General features: G+C 47.3%; 6 protein-coding genes across 6 annotated transcripts; 4 read left to right on the forward strand and 2 right to left on the reverse strand.

Annotated features, from left to right (window-relative positions):
• Positions 1–62: 62 nt before the first annotated feature.
• On the reverse strand, positions 63–3333 carry EYB26_001359 (uncharacterized protein; the record flags this gene model as incomplete). Its single annotated transcript, XM_054260670.1, has 5 exons — positions 63–647; positions 702–1894; positions 1951–2022; positions 2087–2962; positions 3027–3333. 5 exons carry the CDS (start codon positions 3331–3333, stop codon positions 63–65), a joined length of 3033 nt encoding a protein of 1010 aa, XP_054116645.1.
• Positions 3334–4503: 1170 nt separating this feature from the next.
• Positions 4504–8180, forward strand: EYB26_001360 (uncharacterized protein; the record flags this gene model as incomplete). Its single annotated transcript, XM_054260671.1, has 2 exons — positions 4504–4661; positions 4724–8180. The coding sequence occupies 2 exons, from the start codon at positions 4504–4506 to the stop codon at positions 8178–8180; spliced, it is 3615 nt and encodes a 1204-aa protein (XP_054116646.1).
• Positions 8181–8988: 808 nt separating this feature from the next.
• On the reverse strand, positions 8989–9916 carry EYB26_001361 (uncharacterized protein; the record flags this gene model as incomplete). Its single annotated transcript, XM_054260672.1, has 2 exons — positions 8989–9812; positions 9868–9916. The coding sequence occupies 2 exons, from the start codon at positions 9914–9916 to the stop codon at positions 8989–8991; spliced, it is 873 nt and encodes a 290-aa protein (XP_054116647.1).
• A 314-nt stretch (positions 9917–10230) lies between these two features.
• EYB26_001362 (uncharacterized protein) lies at positions 10231–11350 on the forward strand (the record flags this gene model as incomplete). Its single annotated transcript, XM_054260673.1, has 4 exons — positions 10231–10417; positions 10482–10550; positions 10617–10972; positions 11027–11350. 4 exons carry the CDS (start codon positions 10231–10233, stop codon positions 11348–11350), a joined length of 936 nt encoding a protein of 311 aa, XP_054116648.1.
• A 595-nt stretch (positions 11351–11945) lies between these two features.
• On the forward strand, positions 11946–13190 carry EYB26_001363 (uncharacterized protein; the record flags this gene model as incomplete). Its single annotated transcript, XM_054260674.1, has 1 exon — positions 11946–13190. The coding sequence occupies one exon, from the start codon at positions 11946–11948 to the stop codon at positions 13188–13190; it is 1245 nt and encodes a 414-aa protein (XP_054116649.1).
• Positions 13191–13684: 494 nt separating this feature from the next.
• On the forward strand, positions 13685–20418 carry EYB26_001364 (uncharacterized protein; the record flags this gene model as incomplete). The annotated part of the gene is made up of 7 exons (XM_054260675.1): positions 13685–14183; positions 14241–14382; positions 14432–15154; positions 15214–18521; positions 18574–18674; positions 18722–20058; positions 20121–20418. 7 exons carry the CDS (start codon positions 13685–13687, stop codon positions 20416–20418), a joined length of 6408 nt encoding a protein of 2135 aa, XP_054116650.1.
• Positions 20419–20557: the final 139 nt, after the last annotated feature.

Here is a 20557-nt window from a genome sequence, read left to right on the forward strand (position 1 = left end):
CAAGAATAAAACATGTAGGCATATGCAATCATAAACCAAAGGAGGCATGACAAGAGGCGACTCTAGATGGCACCACCTACTCGTCGTATGCGTCGTTGTGCATGATCTCCTGTGACATTGACTAGCCCTTCAGTCTCAAGAGCCCGGACCGCATTTTGAAACTCAGTGCCATCAACTTCGATGCTGCTGTTCTCGACGAGTCTGCGCTGTACCTCTGACCATCGAGGCGCAGTGCCACCAGCACCCATCTCATCCACGATACCGAGGACTGCTTTCTTCAGGTCATCACGACGACGACGGTCGCTGGCACTGGTGCCCTCGGTAAGCAAGCTCATGTCAATCAGGCCGGTGCGTGCATCCGTTGCTGCTTGCTTGAGTGCGGATCGGATCAGTCGCACGGCTTCCTCGACGTCGTCTGCCGTCACCTCAGTAGAAAGACGCATACGTGCGTGGGCTTCTGAAAGACGGATCATAGACTCCAATTGACGCGTAGTAGCTGTGATACGGCGCTCTGCGGCTCGAATATCGTCTCCCAACTTGCGCATAGCAACGTACGCCTCTGTCAGAGCATCAGCCGCGGGTTGGGTGAGGACAGGGTGAATTTGTGTCTTGGCATAGGTGATATAGGATGTCAAGAATTCAATAGGCTGTTCGATAGTGTTAGCAACCTATGTCAAATCAGGATATGTGATCATGCTTACCAATATCTCTTCCCGACTCGCGTTCTCTGGAGCATCTTCCAAGTACATGCCAACCAAATGTTTGGCCAAGCGACGATCCTCTTGCTCGTCAACTCGATCGAGGACCAGATATACCAAGTCGAATCTGGATAGCAGGGTTGGGGGTAGATCGATGTTCTGCGGAACCGGCAAGTTGGGATTGTACTTGCTGCCAATTGGGTTGGCCGAGGCAAGAATACTGGTACGGGCATTAAGTGTAGTAATAATACCGGCCTTGGCAATTGATACAGTCTGCTGTTCCATCACTTCGTGCAAGACAGAGCGAGTGGATTCGTTCATTTTGTCGAACTCATCAATGCAGCAGACACCTCCGTCTGACAAGACAAGTGCACCGGATTCGAGAACAAGCTGGCGGGTTTCGGGGTCACGAGTGACGTACGCCGTTAGACCGACGGCCGAAGAACCCTTTCCACTCGTGTAAACTCCACGAGGTGCAATCTTGTGGACATATCGAAGAAGCTGCGACTTGGCAGTGGAGGGATCACCACAGAGTAGAACATTGATATCACCACGGTAACGTGGGTTGCCTCCTTTCTGGAAGGTCTTGTTTGTACCGCCAAAGAGCTGAAGCAAGATACCCTTCTTGACATCGTCCATCTCGTAGAGACTCGGTGCTAATGACCTTGCGAGAAGCTCGTAGACATCGGGCCGCCTTGATGTTTCTTTGATCTTCTCAAGCTCCTCTGCCGTGACCTTTCGAGCCTGCTCAGTATTGCCCACTACTTGTTCCGAAAGCTCCTGCTCCACAGTTGACAAATCGATGCCAAGTTTCTTCTTGTCCACTTTCTGTATATGCAAAACATCCACGTATGTCTTGAACAGTGCTTTTGTAGTTCGCTGACGGGGATTTACACGCACAGGATTACTGCGGAAAATACCAGTTACCTCTATCCGGTCACCCGCCTTGCAAACATCGACCAGTTCATCATAAGCGCATAGAGAGACAGAGTGAGGAGTTTGACCATCTGGAACACTATCCGGGGTCTCTTGGAGCTTGATGACTTGCTTGTCGGCAAAGACACAGCGGTTGTGAATCAATTGCATGGAGTTAGGGCTCTTGCATTGAGCACGTGGACAGAAAGTTGGTTCCATGATCTTTCCTCGGTCAATGTCAACCCTGACACTGTGGTTACAGATTTGACAAGTGAAGAAAGCTGTGTCTCGGTTAGCAATCAGGAACAAATGTGGTAGATGTGCCTTGGCTACCGACCTTCTTTCATATCGGGAATGACTGGAGTTGTGCGAATGACTAGACCTTTGATGCTGATGAGTTTGTCCATGTCTGTAGAGATTTTAACCATTAGTCCAAAATTATCAAATCTGTCATTTTTGACAATTATACTCACCTGCAGGGTCTAGTTCTCGCATATTAACGGATTTATCCAAACCAAAGGGCAAGACCTTGTATGTGTTGCTTTCCACTTGTTGAACAATATTGGGAGTGTTTTCAGGAGCAGTACGGCCTGTCTCACTCATGGCATCCGAGCTGGGCACAGGCGCCGCTGAACTGTCTCGTGTTCGAGGTTGGTTTCGTTGCGCCTGGCTTCTGAGAGTATCCATTTCGTGGATTGCCAATTCAACCAAGACATCTTTGATTGTCTGATCCATAAGTGGGATGATTTCTTGTGGATATGCATGTAACTGATGCCACAGTTTCAGGGTAGATGGATATGCTTTGAGGTTCTTCGCATCAAGGTTTAACCCTGTGACACCAAGCTTTCGCATATTATTGAGCATGGTGATATATTCCTTTTCCTCAGCGACATCGCCCATTGCACTCGTTTCATCCTCGGTAGCGCCGTCAGCCCACATGCGGTACTTCCTTGCGTAGTTGTAAAGAAAGTTTTTGAACGCGGACATGGAATCTTGGATGGAGATGTTGGTACCCCAGATCACACGTGTGGAGGTCCCACCGAGCGCATCTGCCTCTGAGGTGCCGGGGTTGAGGTTGGTAAAAGTCGCATCTGAGTGAGGAGCATGACCTTCATTGACTGGCATGCCATTTGCGTCCACAAACACTCTCCGACGACCAGCCGGTGTTGACCCAAAATTATCCGAATGAATGTCTCCTCGTCGTGAGACATTACGAGAATAGCCAGATAGCTCTGGACGAGATGATCCAACAAACAGACCGCTGCTGCTACTGGGTATATCAGAACGAAGATCCTGACGGGCGTTTCGAGGTGGGCTTGAGCTCGACATGTAACGGATGGGTGAGGAGTCTAAAAAGTCAGCTAATTTGTCTCGACGTAACTCACGAAATGGGTAGATTAGAACTAAATTTACCTCGCATGCCAGTTCTAGTGGCTCTGGGGGTCGTCTCGCCATCTGCAACTGAAGATTCGCGGATAGGCGAGCTGATATCCATCCTGGTCTGCTCGCCACGCACGGGTGATGAGGATTGATACATCAAGGGGGACGATGAGGGCACGGTATTATCATTCTGAATTCGTCTGGATGCGCGTGGAGTTGTTTGTGATCCATTTACATTGGACTGAGGGGTACTCGAAACCTGTTGAGATCTTGTCGAGCGAGGAGTTGAGGACGCTGTACTTCTCGGGGGACGCCCGCGACGAGAAGCTGGCGATGACATTGTGAATTAAAATATGGTTCGTCGATATTAGGGGGTAAAAAAAGTATTGTGTTGAATTTGTTGAATGTAATATCGACGACGGGGTGTTGATGAAGAGACGGCAAGAAAAGAAGTTGGCGGTGCTTAATGCAATCAATCCCTTAACGGAGTTGTTTAATTTTCTCGGGGACGCGTGGTTTACGCGACAGCGCGTTAAGTGCTTCCTCTTTGGGAGAGCGCGTCTGCATAGAGTCACGTGACAGGACAATCATGACCGACAAACTATGCTGACCCAATCAGGAAAGGTGCAATTTGCTAGCGGCATCAGCCATATTCTTGGCAATCACATGGCACGCAACCCATGGTTGGTTTGTCTTGTCAAGGTACCCGATCTGATATTTACTATGAGAGTACTCGGTAATTGAAACAAAAATAGATGAAATTCCAGCCCAGCGTCTCTATTTCGGTGACTCCCAATCATCGATAGACAGCGCCAGTAGCCCTGATGATAGTAAAACATGACAGCGCTTAGAGGGATCGTCTTCAGGCCAATGAGCGACGTGCGTTAGAGTTGAAGCTAAAGTCACGGCCCAAAGTGCCCGCCAAGAGTTTCAACTTGGAGTAGCTGCTGGCTGATGTCATGGCGCTTGTATCATCACCGAGACGGAATCGTCTAATTTTATTATTTATATCAGGGACACAACACCAACATCGGGCGATCTTGCAAGACGAGTACGTCGCTGGATGGTTTTCCCAGGGAACCTCGATCTGGTCCCATCTCTTCAGAAGGTGCAATCCTTTAGTCTGGCTATTCACTAGCTTGGATTGGATCCATCTGAAACTCCTTAAATGCCGGATCCTTATCAAGTTCGCCAGTTTTCCGCTTATTCTTTGCTCCATTCTCAACATCTGTTTTTGTCCTTCAAAGATTGTTTTTTTCAGCGAGCGTGCTTTATTGATGCGGGAAAGGACCTACGATTTTCTTGTTCATTGTGCCATTGCAGCGTTTTGATTGTTTAATCGTTCGTCTTTCATGCCCCCGCTCTTATAGTTCGTTCCATTGCCGCTCATTGGCCCTGCCTTTGCATAGCATATGTTACTATTGTCATTTCCAAGAGTTGCAGGCTCAACTCATATCCATCATTAAGATAAAGATTTCTTCAGTTGAGGCAACTGTCATCAACCATCAAAATGTCTAGCGACATCTTCTCCGCCAGCGGCACAAAGGGCGATCTGGATCAAGGAATCTCTGTCTCGACATTTCTTGCTTCGCTGGCCACAGGTGCCATCGTCTTCGCCGTTGAAGCTCTCCTATTCTTGATGCTGAAGGGGAACCTTCGCAGAATCTAGTATGCATACCCTTTACCCTTGACTGAGTTGCGCCCTCATACTAATACGATGCCACTCTTAGCCAACCCCGCACCTACCTTGTGCCAGACCGTGAACGAACCAAACAACCAGCTGGCCCATTAGGATGGGTGTATGCTGTGTTCCAGACCACCAATGCCGAATTTATTCAGAAATGTGGCCTGGATGCTTACTTTTTCTTAAGATACCTCCGTATGCTCCTGAAGATCTTTGTGCCAATGGGTCTGGTTATTCTTCCCATCTTGATTCCTATAAACAAATTTGGAGGAAAAGACAACAACTTCGTCAGCAATATAAATTCTACCACGTGGAACGTGACCGGCATGGACCAGCTTGCTTGGGGAAACATCACGCCTCAGCACACAGATAGATATTGGGCACATCTCGTGCTTGCTGTTCTATCGATTTTCTATGTCTGTGCGGTATTCTTCGATGAATTGCGCGGGTATATCAGGCTACGACAGGCATATCTGACTTCGCCTCAGCATAGACTGAGAGCATCTGCTACAACTGTGCTTGTTACTGCAATTCCTAAGAGGTGGTTGACAGTAGAGGCCCTGACAAATCTGTATGATGTATTCCCTGGAGGAATTCGAAATATCTGGATCAATCGTCAGTTGGACGAGTTAAATGAAAAGGTCAAACTCAGAGACCGGCTTGCTTTGGCCTTGGAGGCTGCGGAAACTGACTTGATAGTTAAGTGCAAGAAAGCGCAGATGAAGCAGGCCAAAGCCGAAGCAAAGAAATCTGGGAAGAGAGCTTCCAAGGAAAATGAAAAGCGAAAAGAGGAAACAGACAAAAACGCCGCTGAATTGGTAATGCAATCAGGTATCAGCTCAGGTGATCCTCACCAGGTCGCGCACAATGTGCAAGATGCCCTCAAGAAGAATCGGGAAAGCAAAAATCTGGAAGCACATCGTCAAAAAAAGAAGAAATTCATCCCCTTGGTGGGTGGAGGACTTACAAATGTTGTTGGTAATGGGGCAACTAAGTTGGTCGGAGGTCTCAGGAAATCGAACCAAGGTGACGAACAACGGCTGGATAATACCCCCGGTTTTGCTGTGTTACCGGAAGAGCCGAGTTCTACCTCCAACAGGGAAAACAGCAAAGGAATCAATGACCCGAGGAACCAATATATCCGTTCTAGTTTCGACAGCAACAAAGACTCGGTTAATTCAGCTCCCGACGAAGCTGGCCAACACACATCTTATCCAGTCAACAGCGAGGAGCAAACCTCACGCCATCCAGGCTGGAGCCGAAAATCATCCGCCAACTCAAAACGAGGAAATCGGGCTCCCGAAATCGATGAAATACCTTTGACCGAAGTGGAAACTAAAGAAAGCCAGATACGTCCGGACACGGGCACCACTGACGACAGCGCATCGCGTGAGAAAAAAGATAGACAGGAGTATCCTCTAGCCTACCATGAGAATTGGCAAGAGGACTGCGGCGAGCCACTGTGGAAGAAGTATATAAGGCAAAAAGATCGCGAAACGATGCGTCTTCCTATTTTCGGGATTACCTGGATGCCATCTCTACCTTTTATCGGGAAAAAGGTCGACACTATTGATTACTGTCGTAAAGAAGTGGCGCGGCTCAATTTGGAAATAGAAATCGACCAGCAGCATCCAGAGAAATTTCCTCTCATGAATTCGGCTTTCATCCAGTTTAATCATCAGGTAGCCGCTCACATGGCTTGTCAAACCGTCAGTCATCATGTACCAAAGCAAATGGCTCCACGAGTGGTGGAAATCTCCCCAGATGATGTTATCTGGGATAACATGTCGATGAAATGGTGGGAACGTTATCTACGCAGCGGTGGCATCTTCATTGTTGTTTGTGGTATGGTTGCCGGCTGGGCTATCCCCGTCGCCTTTACTGGTCTTTTGTCACAGCTTTCTTACCTCGAAGGAACATTTCCGTGGCTCCAGTGGCTGTCCAAATTACCCCATTGGCTCTTTTCAGCTATTCAAGGTGTTCTTCCACCGTTGTTCCTCTCCTTGTTAATGGTTGTCCTCCCCGTCATTCTTCGATTCTTGTCCCAAACTCAGGGCCTACAAACAGGCATGGCCGTGGAGTTGATGGTCTCAAACTACTATTTTGCATTCCTTTTCGTCCAGCTGTTCCTAGTTGTGGCCATCTCGTCTAGTTTTTCGACACTGATTGATTCGGTTACAAACATCACTGGCTGGCCGGAACTTCTCGCTGAGAACATTCCCAAGTCTAGTAACTACTTCTTCTCCTACATGATCCTTCGAGCCATGTCTGTCAGTGCTGGTGCGCTCGCCCAAATTCTCAACTTAATCCAGTGGTTTATCCTCGGTCCACTGTTTGACAACACAGCGAGGAATAAGTGGTCGCGAACCACAAACCTGGATACGATACAATGGGGAAGCTTCTTCCCGGTCTATACTACCCTAGCATGCATCGGTCTCATTTATATTATTGTCGCTCCACTAATTGTCGTATTCATCATTGCTACCTTTGCTCTGTTCTGGTTCGTGTATCGCTATAACACGCTCTACGTCACGAAATTCCGTTTTGATACAGGTGGGCTTTTGTTCCCCAAAGCCATCAACCAGATGTTCACTGGACTGTACGTCATGGAACTGTGTCTAATTGGTCTCTTCTTCCTTGTACGAGACGAGAACGAGCGAGTGGCGTGCCAGGGTCAAGCCATTGTGATGATCGTCGTCTTGATACTCACAGTAGGATATCAATACTTCTTGAACGAGGCTTTCTCTCCGCTCTTCCGTTACCTACCAATCACATTGGAGGATGACGCTGTTCGTCGGGACGAAGAATTCGCACGAGCTCAACGCATAAGACACGGTCTTCCTGTCGATTACGGCGAGGAGGAAGAGGATGACGCCAAAAACGGACATGCTTCTGAATCACGGCAAGCGGGATACAACGAGCATGATTTTGGAACTGACCGAAAAGAGATCGAGCTTCAAGACATTAACCGGGACAGCAAGGACGAAGAGCAAGGGAATAAAAACAGTCTTTTGACCAGAAACCTCAGCACCATGAGCAAACGGGTCAGCGGAATGACAGCCGTCTCATGGGCTGATCGTTCACGAAATCGACGCTCCAAATACTTCGGTACAAACTCCGGGTACGATGTCCCCAGCATCCAAAAACTGCGGCAACAACTAGCCTATGAAGCCGAAGATGAAGAGACACGAGGCACAGGCACAAACCCCGTTGGCCGCTCCCTTTTCGCCGGCATCCACGATGAATTAGAGGATCTGACCCCCGACGAACGTGACCAGCTCGTCCAGCGAGCCTTCCAGCACGAAGCGCTACGAGCGAAAAGACCTGTGATATGGATCCCCCGCGATGACCTCGGGGTAAGCGATGACGAGATTTACTGTACTCAACGGTTCAGTAAATATTTATGGATTAGTAATGAATATCAAGCGTTGGATGGGAAGTGTCGAACTATTTTCAGTCGCAGCCCGCCTGATTTTTCGGAGGTTGATTTGATTCAGCTATGATTTGGACATGGCGTTTTTGTGCGTGCTGTGCACGACTTTCGTTTGTTTTCGTTTGTATTCATATTCTTTTTAGCGACTTAGCGTCCTGGTGATTGTTGTTCTATCATTAGATATTGTATAAATTTGAATACCCTCTTGCTTATATCTAGTCTAGTTATGTCTTCCGTTCATCTTATATAGGTATTGTATCCAGGCAACAATTGCTGACATTTGATTGTATATCCAAGACAGAACCTTCGAAGAAGGGATCAATACATAGATGTATCCGCGACCTCGATAGCATCTGAACATAAGATTGTCAGGTTTAAAAATATGTTTCCCACTCATGGTCACCAGTTGAACACTCGAAACTCATTCACAGCCGCGCATTCCACTAACAAACCAGAACTCTTGATTGTTCCGACGAGAAATGATTGAGGAAAAGTAGCCAGAGTAAATTTGGACCCCCCAACGGCGAGGGAGACCGAGGAAGGTGTAGAAAATGTACCAACCAAGGGCATCAGTTAGGTATCGAAGAAGTAATCAATTGACGCATCTACATATTTATCTTAACTCATATATCCCTAAGGTTCTCATAGTTGTTGCAAAAGTTTGGGGTATTGTATTACTTCATATTCATAATTGTAGAGCTCGGAGAGAGACATGCAGATCCCAGTATAGATACAGCAAGCAAAGAAAAAAGACAGAACCAAACTTCCTTTGCGCCTTTCGCCCTCTTCCTAGTCCATAAATCACCCAGAATGCCAACAGATCAAACCGTCTTGTATAGATAAAACATGTGGTAGATATTTTTATTCATGAGATGAGATCATCGCATACCGCCCTGCATCAATTGTTGACGCAGCATCATAATCTGACTTCTCTCAAGCGGCGGCAAAGCATCAATCTGTGATTGCGGCATACTCAATACTTGCTGCAACAACTCTTCTTGACCGGGTATTTGTTGAGGGGCAGCAGCAGGAGGGGGAGGCGCAAAGGGTGAACTCTGAACGGGAGGCGTCGAAACCTGTGCTGGTACAGAACTATATGGCTGATAGGGAGCTGCCGCGGCAGCAGGAGCAGGGGCGGCTTGTGACGCTTGTTCTACTACAGAGCCCAGGGTGCTATAATCGACTAGATTCATGAGGAGTAACGCTTGGAAAATTGCGTATGCAAGTTGAGGCGCCGTCCGTAGTAATTCTGTCGCTCGTGCCGGGTCTGCGACGGCTAGTGATTTCATCTGGGAAAGGACATCGAGGAGTTGAGTCGGCGGGAGTTGAGATAATGTCTGAGAAATAGCGTTGGGACAGTCGAGATGTGGAGGGACCTCTACACCTGGGGGTAGTGGAGGAAGAGAACTTGGGTTCTGTTGTTGAGGCGGTTGTTGTGCTTGAGGCTGTGGTTGGTAGGGATCTGAATAATCCTCTGGTATCGAGTCCTTCTCGTTATTATGTGGCCAATCTACCCTGATCTTTCGTCCCATGATTTCGTAATCGTTCAAATTTCGGACTGCTGAAGCAGCTGCATCGGCATCAGCAAAGTCGGCGAATCCGTATCCTTTAGGTTTGCCGGTCTCTGGGTTCATCATGAGTCGGAATTTTGTGACTGTGCCGGCTGTGCTGAGGATGTCTTTTACTTGTTCTTCCGTGAGGTCTATACATTTTTAGCATGGTGAAGAGCTAATAAAGGCTTGAGAGTGCAGGCTCACTGTAAGGAATATTTCCCAAAAAGACACTCTTTCCCATTCCTGGAGCCATGATTGCTATGATCGGGGTTGTGGGCCCAACAAAACCAGTCAAGTTCTTCAATAGTCGCAAATCAGTAACGTTATTCAAAGACCTCAGAACAAAGTATGAAGTGAAGCCAGTCGGTCAAAGTTGTTCAAGAGTGTCGCGTGGATGAATGAAGATTAAAGAGCTCGACCAAATAATGTCAAGCTTCTCCGCCTAACCAACCCCAAAACAGCTAGACCCGTTTGGGATCTTCAATTGTTGCTCCGTCAGCGGAAGCTGTATAATTCTATCTCGAACCTACCTTTTCATCCACCTCAAATCCAACTCATCAAAACAACATGGCAGGAAGTCCGCGGGAACAGTGGGAGAGATTGCAGATTATGCTCCAGAACCGAGCTCGGTCTGGAGGCGGCGGAGGTGGTGGTTTCCGATTCGGAGGAGGTGGTGCGCCTCTTGGAGGCCCAGCTATTGCGATTGCTGTGTTGGTAGCTGGAGGATATGCGCTTTCGGCTTCTTTGTTCAACGGTGGGTACTTGAGTAGAGGTCGCTACTTTGTTTTAAGCACAGTGCTGATGGGTTTACGCATTAGTTGATGGTGGTCACCGAGCTATCAAGTATTCCAGGATATCCGGTGTCAAGAAGGAGATTTACAATGAAGGTACGTTCGATTTGAGCTCATGATCTGATATTTGTTCAAATATTCATCATCATCAATGTATTACAGGAACGCACATCAACATCCCTTGGATCGAAACACCCGTCGTCTACGATGTTCGAGCGAAGCCAAGAAACGTTGCATCCTTGACCGGAACGAAGGATTTGCAGATGGTCAACATCACATGCCGTGTCTTGTCGCGACCAAAAGTCGACGCTCTTCCACAGATCTACCGAACTCTCGGCAAAGACTTTGATGAGCGAGTATTGCCCTCGATCGTCAATGAGGTTTTGAAGAGCGTCGTTGCCCAGTTCAACGCCAGTCAGTTGATTACACAGCGAGAGAATGTCGCCCGACTTGTCCGTGATAATCTGGCTCGACGAGCTGCTCGGTTTAATATCACATTGGACGATGTTTCTTTAACCGTAGGTTTACCTTGTCCTGATCACTGTTAGGATTTCGCTAATCGATAACAACAGCACCTTGCATTCTCCCCCGAGTTCACCGCTGCCGTCGAAGCCAAACAGGTCGCTCAACAAGATGCCCAGCGAGCCGCTTTCCTCGTCGACAAGGCTCGCCAAGAGAAACAAGCCACCATCGTCCGAGCCCAGGGTGAAGCCCGCTCTGCCGAACTTATTGGTGACGCCATCAAGAAGAGCAAGAGTTACATCGAGCTCCGACGCATCGAAAACGCCCGAAATGTTGCGCAGATCTTACAAGAAGCTGGTGGCAGGAACAAGCTTTACCTTGATACTCAGGGTTTGGGCTTGAACGTCAATGCCAGCCCTGAAAATGAGAAATAAGCGTCTTACATTATCTCCCAAAATGTTCTTTCATGTTGCGTGTGCGTCTTCACATCCTGTATAAATAGTCAACACTAGTGCCTAATGCAGTACTATCGCTACTCGTCTTTTTATCCTAGCTGTTATTTAAGTTTGAGCCTCGTAGCCTCATGGACGCGGAGAATGACCACCAGTCTGACTAGATGGCTGGATATGCCCTGATGCTCGGTTCAACACAACTCAAAGTCTAGGTTTGTAAATAAATACAACCGAGCACATAGTTGAATATCGTATAATATGATTCAGACACCAACTACGCAATGACAGAGCGTAAATTCTGGTGTATGGAAATCGTAGTGCTGCTGGTTGAACGTCTATCTTTATACATATCGATCCGTCTTATCGATAAGAATCGATAAGACGACTGATAGAAACAAAAAAGTTTTGATGCATTCTTCCCCGCATCCAACTACTACAAACTCGACCTGAAGGGATACTTCCAATTCACAAATCCTTCTATATTGCTTCAACTAATTGAATTCGAATCTGTATAATTATTCCAACAGATAAAGGACCATACAAACCCACACGTACGGCATACGATAGCATAGCCAAAATGACAGAACCCCCCCTCGAAATATCCCACGTCCAAATAGACGTTGACCTCGACATCCAAGAAATCCTCCTCGCCGCCTCGCAACACAACGTCCCCAAACTCCGTCAACTACTGCGTTCCAACAACGTTGGTGCCGAGAACCCGGCCAACGTCAAGGATCCTGAGACGGGGTATTCGCCTTTACATGCTGCTATCGCGGCTTGTGAGCCCGACGACGATGAGGGCCAAGAAGAGCAGGTGAATGGTGCAGGGGAGGAGGAAGGAAAAGAAGAAGGTGAATTAGCCTTGGCGAGGGAGACGGTCAAGTTTCTTTTGCAGGAAGGAGCGATTTGGAATGATTTGGATAAGAATGATGAGACGCCGGGTTGTTTGGCGAGGAGGTTTGGGTTGAGCGAGTTGTATGAGTTGATGGTTGATGCGGGTGTGCGTGCGGAGTTGTTATTCAATCGACTTGAGGGGTATGAAATGCTTGTCGATGAGGATGAGGATGAAGACGAGAAACCGGACAATAAAGAGGGAGAAAATGGAGTTGAAGAAGAGGTAGCAGCCACAACCACCACCATAGAAGCAGAGGAGGCAGACCCCAACGTCTCCAACGTCCGCTACCTCCACTCAAACCTCACATTCCAGAATGACCGACTGCTTGACAACGACCAAAACGGCGTCATGATGGCATGGGAATCCGACATCATGGCCCGCACAGCCCGCAAACTCCTCCCCACCCCGGGTTTACGAGTGCTCAATGTTGGTCACGGAATGGGTATTGTCGACGGCTTCTTTCAAGACCAGAAGCCGGCAACACACCACATCGTCGAAGCCCATGCCGAAGTTGTGGAAGAAATGAAACGGAAAGGATGGCACGAGAAGCCCGGCGTCGTAATTCACCACGGCAAATGGCAGGATATATTGCCCCAGTTGGTTGAACAAGGCGAGATGTTTGATGCCATTTACTACGATACCTTCGCCGAGTCATACGCCGACTTTAGAGAATTCTTGTCGGAGCAGGTTATTGGATTGTTGGATACGGATGGGCTCTGGAGTTTCTTTAATGGCATGGGGGCTGATAGACAGATTAGTTATGATGTTTATCAGAAGGTGGTGGAGATGGATGTCTTTGAGGCTGGGTTTGATGTTAGTTGGGAGGATGTTCCTGTGCCTCCTTTGGAAGGGGAATGGAGTGGTGTGAGGAGGAGGTATTGGGTTGTTGATAATTATCGCTTGCCTTTGTGTAAGTATATGGATTAGATTCAATTGATTTAAATTGCATTGAGACTGTCTTTTTGTTTCTGTCTCTTTGTTGAGAAGATGACAATATCCAATTGTGTCTTGGAAGTTCTCTCCATAGTGATGTCAACCACAAACCATCCACCCTAAAACTCACGATAATTGTGCAATCGTCCAACTAAATAGCCCCTCATTTGGAATGAACAAACTAAGCGGGCCTACTAATAATATAACGAGGATTTCTCATTTTGTTCGTGGAGCTCAGGTTCTTCAGGTTCTTTCTTTCTATCTTTTTTCTCACTTCACTTCTTCCTGTCATGGTCTGGAAATGCTGCTCTTGATTTCATAGACCTATCTTGTTGGAGTTTTGAATTGAATGATATCAATTATCAATTTTGTTGAAATTTTACCTTGCTGTAAATCCTAGTGTCGAGGTTGAAGACTCTCTTCAAGTGAGATTGATATTTCAAATCTCACTTCTCTTTCTCAAACAAGTCCTTTCGGACAGTGCCACCATGTCACGACCGATGACTCGAGGTTGTGCAGCCAAGCGAAAATCGAGCAAGACAGACATTGACAACTTTGATCAAGAAGAGCAGTTAAATCGAGCCTCGGTGGATGAGGTTGACCAGGTCGTGCAGCAAGACGATGAAGTCCAACTAAGAGAAACCCGTCATGAGGCGACACCCAAAACAAATACCAACGTCAATCATCGTCAAGTAACACGAAAACGACAGAAGGTTGAACAATCTGCTCCTCCAACTGCGAGCGAATTCGTGGAGATCGAATATGTCCGCCAGTTGAGACATAACTTCTCACCAAAGAAGGGTTTGGCTGGTGACCTGCCTCCAATCCATGACCTCAAGCAGATCTTTGAGCAGATTACTCTTCATTCTATTCAAGAAGATGGATTCAAGGGGTTTATACAATCTCTTAATGGACGTCAGCTACGCGTAGCCACGGTTTGTTCGGGCACAGAGAGTCCTATTCTGGCTCTTGAGATGGTTGTATCAGGTGAGTTCTCTGTAAACAAGGTTCGATTTAGGGTTTACTGACCTGATATTGCCACAGAACTGAAGAAGTTGAATATCCCTTTTTCCTTCAAACATCTCTTTAGTGCGGAAATTGTCGAGTACAAACAAGCATATATCGAGAGAAACTTTCGCCCTCCTCTACTTTTCAGAGATGCAATAGAGCTTCATAGAGAGTTTGCGTACGTATCATCTTGGTCAATGATTTGAAAACCGCTGACATGACAATAGATACACGGCATATGGAGCAAAAAGAAAAGTGCCAACACGACCAGATCTCCTCGTCGCCGGCTTCCCTTGCGTTGATTACTCCAACCTGAACAACTGGCGTAAGAAGTTTGGAGAGCGTGGCGAGTCCAACGATACCCTAAGAGGTCTTCTGGCATACTGCGAAATCCACCGACCCAAGATTATCATCCTTGAAAACATAACCAATGCGCCTTGGGCTGCCATTGGACGTGCTTTCGAAAAAGTTGGATACTGTTTCCGTCATGTAAAGGTAGATACCAAAGATTTCTACCTTCCGCAGACCCGTGAAAGAGGATATGCTCTGTGTGTCGAAAAATCTCTTGTCTCAAATGGTGATAAAATGCTGAATGAGTGGGTCAGCGTCTTCTCTGGCTTTGGGCGCCGAGCAAGTTCTCCTTTCACAGAGTTTATCGATGCTGATGACGACGTTATCGAGCAACGAAAGCTTGAGCGTCCACCTGTAGCAGAACCAAGGTCGTCGCCTATTTGGTCCCTTTACAAGATCAGACATGCAGATGTTCGACGAGCAACCACTTTTGGTAATGGGAGGCCAATCACGCATTGGGAGGAAGGTGGTAAGTGCTGTCCTGCTACATGGATGGACCTGCCATGGTTCTTCTCTCAGGTGGAAAGAGTCTGGGACACGATTGATGTCAACCATTTGCGAACTTTGGCAGTTGGTGGCTATGACAATACATATAAGATGTAAGTCATCCGGTATACCTTGAACATATAACTAGAAAATGCTGACTGTCTAATCATAGCCGATGCATTGACGTTTCTCAAGGGGTAGATCGAGACATGGATACAAAGCCTTTCGGTATCATGGGTTGTATAACCCCCTGTGGTATGCTATACTCTACAGCTCGTGGAGGTCAAGTCCAGGGACGTGAGTTGCTATCGATGCAGGGATTGCCACTGAATAGACTGTCATTGACAAGAGAGTCGCAATCCCAGATGCAAGATCTAGCTGGCAATGCAATGAGTACTACTGTCGTTGGACCAGCGATTATAGCAGCCCTCACAGTTTGTCATTCTGTTCTAAGAGTTGAAAACGAAGAACAGCAGATGATCGACATTGACGATCATATAGAGGAGAGTATGCCTGCCGTCTCGTTGATGAGCTCCTACTTAACGAATATGAAAACAGTAGCCTCGTGGGACAAGACAAGGGTCGGTTGGCTTCCTTACATCCAGGCATCTGCCGGGTTGACTGCAAGTCTCTGCAGTTGCGAAGGCCCATACGGAATTGGGCGATACGGTCTCTATCGATGCATGGATTGTGGATTCACAGCTTGTGCAGCTTGCAAAGTGAATCCTGTTCATAATTACAATTCAATTCCAGTATCGCAACTCAGAGCTCGCAGAGATCCAAAAGTCTTTCGAGAAATGCTGCTATACAGCCTTCCAGCTTTGATACAGCCACCACCACTCCCGATGAACCTCTATCGAACAATGTTAGACCAGTATTCAACAACCCCAGAAACTACAAAAATATGGAAGCAATATCTCGAAACCGTCACGTTTGTTTGTCAGGATACTCTCATGTTCAAGTCTATCAAGCGAAGACATATTTGGACAGTAGTATATGAAGGGGCTAATTCGACTCTTCAGCTGACAATCAACGCGCAAGGTATGCATTGGAAGTTGTTCGCCAAAGCACCAAACGACGAACCGGCTAGAAGCTATTTCAGAGAAGTAGTTCGTCATCCAATAGCAAGAATGAAAGTTCTTCAACACGGTTCGTCCCTGCTAGACGGAGAATGGCAAATTTGTGGTCCCTTATCGAGAAAGGACAAAACAATTTATCTGCAAGGTACTGGTGACTTGTTGCCCTCCTATGAGAATATGTGCGGCCTTCCAGATTCAGCTCAGAAAAAGGTTTGGAGCGGCATCCTTGTCGGCGCTCTAGATGAGGCCATAAAAGGGCTGTCCTTGGATATTCGCGGGTATTATGAGCGGATACCCAGCTGTGGAGGAGCATTACAATCATTGCATCGTCGCATCTCCCAAGAAACAAAAAAACCAGATTTGTTCCTGTTTTTGGATCCGAGGACTCTGGGGCCTAGTCAACTCGATTCTTGGGTATTCTCGACGGATCCTCGACGTAAGACTGATGATTCGCAGAGAGATATTCTTTTGCAGTTGGACAGTAAATGGAGTTACCAGGATCTACTGCATCTGGGAGGTTCTACCGTTTTGGCATCTCATCGAAAATGGATTGATGTTGGAATTATGTCCCTGGTTGACCGCGACTCAGAGAACGGATTTGCTAGTCGCATACTCAGCTCCCAGATCACATTCCAGCTAAACAGCCAAAGCTGCTATGACTGTTATCTCCCGCTTTTGGCGGCATGTGCTGATGTGACAGGCACACCGGAAGAACAGCATTCATGGGAAGTAGTAGAAACAAGCAACCTCCAAGGAATGAACGAATTTGCATGGACCTGGGCCAGATTCTCAGCATGGTCTCCTTGTGAAAATTGGAAGCCTGTCGATATTGATTTTGAAATCTGCGGACGTTGTTTCCCTGAGCAGCCAAAGATGGCATGGGCAATTCTCAGAGGGAAGGAACGTCCCACTGAAGATCCTGCGGATGCAGCAAGATGTGAGCGTGACTATAAACTGAGACCTTCTCCATTCTACCTCTTTGGAAAATTGGATAGTCTCAAAGATGGAGAGAATAAGCAAAGACGACACAAGTGTGTTGCTCTGAATGTAAAGACAATGTTTCATCGTGCTTGTGGAGCTATAGCACATCGTCAAGACGACAGCACGGCAGTGGATTTTTACTGGCGAATAGGAAGTAACGACGACACAGATATTCCTCGTCCAGGAAGCTATCGCATATTAAACAACAATGGTGAACCTGGAGCAGCACAACCTCCTCAGTTCAAAATCCTGATGAGGCCAGACCAGTTGCGATCCCTTCGATGGGTACTGTCACGCGAATCGGATCAGCAGGTAGCCTTCCCAGAAGAAGAAGTGGAAGAGGCTATTTTAGCCCCTTTGAACTGGAGAGCAGAGGCAAAAGTCGTCGTGCATCGTAAAATTAGGGGCGGGATCCTTGCGGACCATGTTGGCTTTGGCAAAACCGCCGTGATTTTGGGTCTAATAGACTGCCAGCACGAAAAGGACGTATTAGAGTCAGAAGAACCGTGCAATAATGGGATCCCTCTAAAGGCCACCTGCATTGTCGTACCTGACATCTTGTTTGACCAATGGCGAGGCGAGATAGGACGATTTCTTGGAGAAAAGTACACCGTTCTTGAGATTGACAATATCCTCACACTGAATTCAACTCCAGTAAAGGCATTGAAGTCGGCAGATATTGTTCTTGTTTCATGGACAACGTTTACGGGTGCTTTGTACTTCAAGAGATTGGAGGAAGTTGCTGGAGGGCCATGCCCTCCTAAAACGAATAGTAGTGTGCGAATGTTCGAAGCCTGGTCCGAAGATGTGCTGGGTTCAGTAGAGACCCAGGTCAGTGCATTGCAAAATGGAGGTCCGGAAGCGTTTCTGAGCGCCATTGATCGTAAGCGAAGCTCCATATGGGGTATCGATGCTTACAATCGGTATCTGCCGTCTAGAAAGCTCGCAGGCAAGAGGGGAGGAAAGTTCAAACCCGATGACGACCCTTTGATTGCCGGTCAAGCAGCTGAGGACATACCTGAAACTTCTGTTCCTCGTTTGTCCGAGGAAACAGCTCATGGTAGCTGCAAAGATACCTTGCCGAAGGAGAAGGCCGAATCCCAGAACGAAACAAATCAGAAGGTGCTTGACAGGTCCGCTTTCGGGATCCCTAAAACCAAGCAGACATCGGTCGAGGATGTAAGAAACACCGTGTTCCACATGTATCGGTTTCAAAGGCTGGTTATCGATGAGTTCACATATTTGAATCAAGATCGCCATGCCCTACTGGCTTCTCTCAAAGCACGTTCACGGTGGATAATGTCCGGCACCCCTCCCATCAAAGGCTTTGCATCAGCAGAGCGAATGGCTCGACTGCTCAACGTATACCTCGGCAGGCCCAGCGATGAGGATTACGAGAAGAGCAAATACAAGCGGTCAGGTACGTAGTAGCCCTTCTTGCTGATTTGAAAGCTCTTTTTCTGACCAAACAGAAACCGAAAACTTCCATTTCTTCAGGGAGGTTCCGAGTAGGGGATGGCAGTTCCGCCGCAACGGCCTTGCACAGCATTTTTGTGACGTGTTCATGCGCCAGGTAAGTGAGCAAGTAGATGGCGTGACCCAAAGCTAATGGAATCCAAGAACACTCCCGACATACCGCCCATCAAATGGACAGTTCACTATCACCCGGCAGTTCTCTCTGCTGTCGAGAGGGTGTTGTATCTTGAGCTGAAGCTTTTTTACGAATCATACAACCCAAATACAACAGGTGAGAAAAGGGAGAAGTACAGTCATGATCAACGCGGCAGAGTAAGCGAAATTGTCGATTCATGCGACAGTCCGGAGCAGAGCCTGATCAAACGCTCCTCATACTATGATGACTTGCCTCGTTGGAGTACTACAGATGAGAGAATTGACACAGCGCTCAAATTCATGAAGCATAGACGCAGAGAAGCAGTAAAGGTTCTCAGCGAGCTCACAATACAGGCAAAGGCCATCGCTTGGTTACTACATCAACTTGGTCAGAGCGATCCTCGATTTGATGCACTCAAAGCCAGCTTTGATTCAAACGACTGTGGTGACACTGATGTTTCAATTAAAGCCCACAATTTAATTGATGAAGCTCTCAAGTCATATCAAGAAGGTGACTGGAAACAATTCTGGCATTCACCGAACGGACGCTCGGTCAAGATTGTCAGCGGGATGACCGATATCGACTGTGACGAGACTGAGGAAGATGAAGAAATTGCTGATGAGGAAGAAGTAGCCCGAGGAGACAATGTAGATGCCAACAATGAATATGTCCCTCTGTCGCAGCGAGAGAAACGGACAACTCAACATAAGAAGACTGACTTGAGACCATTACCCAACGACAAATCTGAGCAGGAAAAGGAACTTCGAGAATGGACCAACAGATACAGGGTGAATGTCCTTGCCTTGGTGGAGCGAATAAGGGCGTTAAGATTTGCGGAATCGGCCTATGCTTTCCAGGATTGGAGTGCTATACCAGACTGCCAGAGCTGCGAACGGAACAACAGCCGCACTCGAAAGGAACATAATGTCCTAGGCAAATGTGGGCATATCGTCTGCACATCTTGCCTCAACAATGTGCTCAGCGACAACAAGTGCACTGTCGGTGACTGTCGCGCAGCTGTAGACAAGCAATATGTAATTCCAGGTTCACATTTTGCCATGTGTCGTTCCATAAATATACCCACTCCTTCAGGTGGAACAAAAGTCGACGCACTAGTCGGGCTCTTGAAGGATGAAAGCTTGATTCCAAAAGAGGATCAAGTGATTCTCTTCCTACAGTTTCCGGATTTGGAGGAGACTGTGACGGCAGCATTTCAGCTACATAATATCTCCTACGTCTCAGTAGGGACGACTGGTCGACGCGGCAGGAACAGGATCAAGACATTTGCAGGCCATGACAAGAAAGTCGCCATTCTTCATTTGGGTACTGAAAATGCTGCAGGGCTGTCAGTCACAATTTTCTTCCCCTTGGATTGCTTACATCTTACTGACCATTCTCAATCGATAGCAACCTCCAAAACGCCAATCATGTCATATTCTTCGCCCCATTCGCAGCCAAGAGTCACTATGAGTATCAGAGCACTATAACCCAGTCAAGTGGCCGCGTCATCCGTTTCGGGCAAAAGAAAGAAGTGCATATCTGGAATCTGGTGACGCTCAACACGCTCGAGGTTGGTATACTTCAGGGGCAGGATGGGCGTGTTCTTGTCAGACGTGCTAGCGGAGAGTATGAGCTTGTTCTCGAGGATGAAGTGAAGGTGAATGATGTGAAGGGGTTTGAGGTTCCCGTGTTCGATTGGAAGTAGCCTCCTTTGGTCTGAGCAGTCTTCCTTCCTGTTTGAGTAGATTAGTTATCTTTTTGTATTATTTTGTTCACGAGAATGATATTATGATATGCATGGCTTTATTTTTCTTTCTCACATAAAAACCACAAAACTATGGCGA

This window comes from Talaromyces marneffei, chromosome 1 (assembly GCF_009556855.1).
Source record: "Talaromyces marneffei chromosome 1, complete sequence".
Lineage (NCBI taxonomy): Eukaryota > Fungi > Ascomycota > Eurotiomycetes > Eurotiales > Trichocomaceae > Talaromyces > Talaromyces marneffei.